This window comes from Pan troglodytes, chromosome 18 (genome assembly GCF_028858775.2).
Source record: "Pan troglodytes isolate AG18354 chromosome 18, NHGRI_mPanTro3-v2.0_pri, whole genome shotgun sequence".
NCBI lineage: Eukaryota > Metazoa > Chordata > Mammalia > Primates > Hominidae > Pan > Pan troglodytes.
Window position 1 is genome coordinate 34,548,553 of NC_072416.2, and position 6,384 is coordinate 34,554,936.

Genomic DNA, 6,384 nt, shown 5'->3' on the forward strand with positions numbered 1-6,384 from the left:
TTTACCACATAAAGTTTTTATTGAACTCAAACTCAGGGGCTCCAAAGCCTGAGGAAGAAGAGGGAGGCTGGGGTTTGCACGCAGAGGCCCAGGCCCCACCCCGGGGCCCCACTCCCCACCCCACCTACCTTTTACCCGCTCCTGACTCAACGAGGGTTTCAGCAGCTACCAATCTAAGCTAACCCACTCTAATTAGGTAATCCCCTGCCCTCCCCACTCCCTGCTCTAGCAGTTGCCAAGCCAGGCACCCACCAAAGAGCCGCGGCTGAGGCCAGCCCTCCGCTGACCTCTCTCCATTTCTCCCAGGGCCTCCCGCTGCCAGCCTGGCCTCCCTCCAACCCACTTCCCACAAGTCTCCAGGGCATGTCAGTCACTTCCTCCACCCTGGTCCTCTTCTTCCAGCATCCTCAGCTCCTCCATTCTCCTGCGGCTTCTCCACTATCCTCCCTAAAGGTTCCTCTAGCTCCCTGGCCCCTTATCTTCTGCCCACACCTCCCACCCCTGCTGGGGCCCCAGGTCAGCGCCGGCCCGCCGCGTGGGTCCGCTGGTGGCGGATGAGGTCGGAGCTCTGGGAGAAGGCCTTTCCGCAGTCATCGCACTTGTAAGGCCGCTCGCCACTGTGGACCCGGTGATGCTGCAGAAGCGTGGAGGAGCGGCAGAAGCCCTTGCCGCACACGGCGCACCTGTAGGGCCGCTCGCCCGTGTGGGAGCGCTGGTGCTGGATGAGAGTGGAGGAGCGATTGAAGGTCTTGCCGCAGTCGGGGCAGCTGTAGGTGCGGCCTGGCAGGTGGGTGCGGGCGTGGATGGCCAACACCGAGCTCTGGCCAAAGCGCTTGCCGCACTCAGGGCACTTGAAGGGCTTCTCCCGGGCGTGGCTGCGGGCATGGGGGATAAGGGCCGACCGCTGGGAGAAGCTCTTGCCGCAGATGCCACAGCTGAAGGGCCTCTGACCGGTGTGCACCCTCTGATGGCTGCGCAGGGACGAGTTCTGGCTATAGCACTTGCCGCACTCGGTGCAGCTGTAGGGCCGCTCGTGGCTGTGGGTGCGCTGGTGTCGCAGGAGGTAGGAGCTGTCGCCGAAGGCCTTGCCACAATGTGGGCACTTGTAGGGCTTCTGGCCAGAGTGAGTGCGCTGGTGGCGAAGCAGGTAAGAGCTGTCGGCGAAGGCCTTGCCGCAACGGGGACATTTGTAGGGCCGCTCGCCAGTGTGGGTGCGCTGGTGTTTGATGAGGTCAGAGCTCTGGGAGAAGGCCTTGCTGCAGACCTCACATTTGTAGGGCTTCTCACCGGTGTGGATGCGCTGGTGCTGGATCAGGGTGGAGCCCCGCCCGAAGCTCTTCCCGCAGATGCCGCAGATGTTAGGCCGAGGGCCCTGCCCACCCCTGGCCCGGCCACCCCGCCGACCTGGACCTCGAAGGGCTCCTGTGAGACCCAGGGGATTCTGAAGCATCTCAAACTGCGGTGTAGACAGCAGGGCCCCTGTGGGCATCTCAAAAGGTGGCCCTATGGGCAGGTCCCCTGTGGGCTGCTCCCCAAACCCCTGAGTGAAGGAGTCCAGGGGGTGAACTCCTACGGAGATATTCAAAGGACTCTTTTCCTCGGGGTTCAGAAGCATCTCCGCACCTTCCTGGAATTTGGAACTTTGAGCTTCAAATTCTGGGCTTTGGGTTTTGAGCTCAGTGTTCTGGGATTCATATCTAGAGCTCTCAGATTCATAGCCAGGGCTCCGGGGTTCATAGCCGGGGCTCCGGGGTTCATACCCGGGGCTCCGAGGTTCATAGCCAGGGCTTTGGGGTTCATACCTAGGGCTCTGGGATTCAAACTCAGGGCTCTGAGAATCTGATTCAGGGCTTCTGGGTGCAAACTCAGGGCTTGGGGGCACAAGCCCAGGGCTTCGGGACTCAAACCCCGGGCTTTCAGGCTCAAATCTGGGGCTTTGGGGTTCAAACTCTGGGCTTTGTGGCTCAAACCCAGGGCTCTGGGGTTCAAGCCCAAATGGTATCTCTTCGACTTCATAGTCCCCAGTGCCTTCTTGCTGAGAAATTTCCTCTTCCTCATTCTCACTCATGTTGCCTGCAGGATGAGAGAATCCAGATCGTGTGAGACCTGGAAGGTCATTTGGTCCATTAGCAACCACACACCTCCCACCTCACATGCAGGGTCGCTGGCCCCTAGACAAGTGCTGAAATTCCCACGCCCCCCTCAGCTGACCCAAGACACCCCAGTCCCCGCCGGCCCCTCCTCCGAGTCCCAGGTGTCCCAGCCCCGGGCCCTCGCTCCCTCCCTGGAGCCACAGCCCCTTCTCCTGCGCGCAAGTCCACTCCTCGGACGGGCGCTCACTCCTCACCTCTGAGGTACCCTTCGGGGCTCCTCATTTCGTCAGAACTCTGCACATCCTGGGGCTCGAGGCCCCACGGCGACGCCTCCCGCTCCATCCCCGCGGGCTCCCAGTGCAGCGGCGGCGGCGATGGCGGCCGATCCCGCGACCCGGCCTGGGTTGCCCTGAGCCACGGGCCCCCGCCTCCCGCCCGCTCAGCGCCGCCCAGGGGACTCGGCGGCCCAGCCCGGGCCCCCGAGGCCGGACGTCTTGACCCCGCGCCTCTCCAGCGCGCCGGGCCCCTCCCCTGCCCGCGGCCCCGCCCCCTCCCAAGGTCTCGGCCTCCCCGTGGCCCTCACTGGCCCCCGCGCGTCGCGGCCTCGGGGATGAGGGGCTTCGCGACTACCCCGGCGGCCCCCGGCCCCCGCTCCCGCCCGAGCCCCCACCTTCTGGACCCCGGCCCCGGGCTGGGCTGCACTGTCCAACGGCCGCCCAGCCCCCCCTCCCCCGCACAGGAAGTGTCCGTCCGCGGCCAGGTCCCCCCGCCGGCTCGCGCCGCGGCCTCTCTAGGAGCCGCTGGAGGTGGAAACTCGTTGGCATTAACCCTGGGCTGGAGGGGCCCGGCCTCGGGGTGGGCGAGGACCGGACGCCCCGGAGCCCGCGGGGCTACCGGGGCAGTGTGTGTGCCTATGTTCTAGGTCTCCGTCCCTCCAGAGGCCCGTCTGTCCATCTCCCGGGCCCCGCGTCGTCGGTGCGTGTGGCCAAGGGCGAGGCGACAAGCGAGACCAAGGTCAGCGAGAAGGAGCGACGCTTCCCGGCGCCAGCGGGGGCGGTGTCTCGCTCCCTCCCCTCCCGGGCCTCCGGGTCAGCTCCGGCAGCGCCTCGGGAACCGGGACGGACTCCCCTTGGCCTCGCCGAGGTCCTTGAGCCTGGGACCCCCTCCAGGAACTCCGCTCCCCGGCACCTGCGCGCGCCCGCTCCCGTTCCTCCGGCCCCCACCCAGCTCGGCTCCCCTGATCCTCCTCCTCCCTCCTCCCTCCTCGAGGGCTAGGATAGTTGCCAAGGAGACAGCCCCGCCCCGGCTCCCAGAGGCACAGCTTCTCCGCCCCAGGAAGCCCGGCGGTTGGCCGATGGGGCTCGTGCTCTAGCCGCCCCGCCTCCTCCAACCCCGCGGACGGCTGGGCGTTAATGGTCGCCAGGGAACGCCAGGCGCCTTCCTGATTGGCCGGGAGTGCTCTGGTCGGGTCCGCCTCCCCTGTCCGCCAGAAGCGCCTTCAGGAGGTAGTGGGAGGGAGGTGCCAGGCATCTCCCCTCCAGCCCGGCCTGTGCCATCAAAACTTTTCCCGCCCCCACTTAGCCTACATTATGTTTTATGAAAGCCAGAAGATCTGAGGACAGACACCCTTCCTCCTCGTCAGCCTCACACCCCTTGCCTCTCCCCTCCACCTTCCCCAGCGCCTGAGTTTAACTCAATCCCTGGCAGCCTTAGTCCCTGTTGTTAGATTTCCTCACAGGGAGGCAGGATTCCTTCCAGGTGAGGGTGATACAAAGGAGAATTGGACTGAGAGAACCATCTGGCCTTCGAGGCATCTAACAACTCTCCAGTCTTGTCTGACTCGAATGGAGTCTTGCAGAGGAAGGGAACCTGAGAAACACTGCCTCGGGCGCAGCTTTGAATTGAGGAAGTGAGCCTGGACAGACAACTTAATATTATCCAGTTCTTGTCTTTTTTTCCTACGCTTCGTGCTGAAACAAGTTTGGCAGCGTTCTTGACAGTTAACGAGCCCGATGCCCCTGTGTGAGCAGGAGCCATGGATCGTGTTTTCTTGTCGCCTACCCAGACAAATGAAGGGAAGAGAATGTTTGGGAGGAAGGATGGCCTCTCCTTCCTGAAAAGAGGTGAGAACAAGAACTTGAAGAATGCCAAATGGTAAAAAGTGGAGAGAAACTATCTAAATAAAGGCTTACAGGTGGGGCGCACTGGCTCATGTCTGTAATCCCAGCACTTTTGGGAGGCCAAGGCAGGTGGATCACGAGGTCAGGAGTTCAAGACCAGCCTGGCCAAGATGGTGAAACCCCGTCTCTACTAAAAAAATACAAAAATTAGCCAGGCACGGTGGTGGGCACCTGTAATCCCAGCTACTTGGGAGGCTGAGGCAGGAGAATCACTTGAACCCGGGAGGCGGAGGTTGCAGTAAGCCGAGATCTTGCCACTGCACTCTAGTCTGGGTGACAGAGCAAGACTCCGTCTCAAATAATAATAATAATAAAGGCTTACAAATAAAATCACAAGAGCTTATGCCACGAATGAAGCGGGGAAAACTTTCTGCCCTCCAGAGGAACAGCTTCCAGCCCCATAGCTCTCTCCCATCCCAATGTCTGTTTGTCTTGAAACCTTTGCTAAGAATGGCTTACATGGTCCAGCACTAGAGCCCACAGTCAAACAGCCTACAAGAGGACCAGTTTTGGGAAGAGCTGGACATGGGGTACCCTCTGGTCATCCCCAAAGCACTCACACAGGTAGGAAACAAGTCTCCTTCACAAGACACTTTTCTCTGACATCCAACTTGCTGATCCACCAAAATTCACACAGGAGAGCAGCCACACCCTAAAAATGGGTGGCGAGACCTCCAGCCACATCTCTGACACCGTACACTGCCTGCACTCTTATCATGAGCCGCAAGTCCCAGGTGTAGCAGAAGCTGGGCCAAGACTTCATGCTGCCCAGGCACCCGCATTTCCAAGTGCAAATTCAGCCTCACTGGCACCTGGAGTAAGAGTGGCTCACTTCCAGCCAGCCTCCTCTAGGACCAGGGTGCCATCTATGCACAGGGACTTCACAAGGAAGCCAGCCTCCACCTGACACACAGCCACAGCAGTGAGAGGCTCCAAGCCCAGGAAAGCCTCTGATAAGGGCTGCATCTTGACCCAACACCAGCTAATCCAAGGCAGGAGAAACTTGGGGAGTCCACTGGCATTGTCCTGCCTCTGCATCCATGAGGATGAGCCCTGTGCATGTCCTGAGTCAGGTGGTCACTTTGTTCACAGCATTATCTCCTGGCATGCCCAGCACTAGGGCAGAGCCATTCAGTGTGCAGCCAAGGCTTATGGTCAGCCAACCTGGCCAACGCTGCAGGCTAGAGAGCCTTCACAGACGTTCTCAGTGAGAGGAGCTTCCGTATGCACTGCTCCCTTCCCTCATGCAAAGGACAAGCCCTCTTAAAGCCCTTCCATCCGATGCTAGAGGAGATGCCCCAGTGTATTGAACATGATCCTAAGTACCCAGGAAGACAGCAGCCACGGCACAGGGCCCTTTGGAAAGAACAAAGAAATGGAGGTCTTTGTGTATGCCTGACATTGGGGACAGGCCCTGGGACCAACCACTACTCTTGCAAAACTAAGAGCAGTTTGAAAATAATGTTTTGTTCCCAGCCGTGGTTCTCTCAAACTTTCACAGCCATAAAATTCTATCCCTGGAGATTCTGATTCAATAGATGAGGAACTGGGCCCAGGGAGTAGCTAGTTGTTTTTTTTTTTTTTTTGAGACAGAGTCTCGCTCTGTCGCCCAGGCTGGAGTGCAGTGGTGCTATCTCCGCTCAGTGCAACCTTCGCCTCCTGAGTTCAAGCGATTCTCCTGCCTCACCCTCCTGAGTAGCTGGGACTATAGGCACGTGCCACCATGTCAGGCTAATTTTTTTTAAATGTATCTTTAGTAGAGACGGGGTTTCACCATGTTAGCCAGGATGGTCTCGGTCTCCTGACCTTGCGATCCGCCCGCCTCAGCCTCCCAAAATGCTGGGATTACAGGTGTGAGCCACCACGCCCGGCCGAGAATAGCTACATTTTTAAAAGATACTTAGCCTGGCCCTACCTCTAGGTGGAAATATCTGTGCCACGAACTGAGGAGCTGAGAATGGGGTGGGGCTAAGGCTTAAGGGTTTCACGACACTAAAAAAAATTGACGAAATGCTGGAAGGTTGGGTCATGAGGGCAGGAAGCAGAGGAGTTGGAGCCTGGTTTCTGGGCCATAAGTAAACTTTACAAACTTCAAAGCTCTCAGAGACCTC

At 59.6% G+C, this 6,384-nt stretch overlaps 1 protein-coding gene across 1 annotated transcript; it reads right to left on the reverse strand.

Annotated features, from left to right (window-relative positions):
* ZNF768 (zinc finger protein 768) lies at positions 1 to 2,599 on the reverse strand. Its single transcript, XM_016929697.4, has 2 exons — positions 2,348 to 2,599; positions 1 to 2,073 (listed from the first exon to the last, which is right to left on the reverse strand). The coding sequence occupies exons 1-2, from the start codon at positions 2,433 to 2,435 to the stop codon at positions 518 to 520; spliced, it is 1,644 nt and encodes a 547-aa protein (XP_016785186.1). The 5' UTR covers positions 2,436 to 2,599; the 3' UTR covers positions 1 to 517.
* Between the last annotated feature and the right edge of the window lie 3,785 nt (positions 2,600 to 6,384).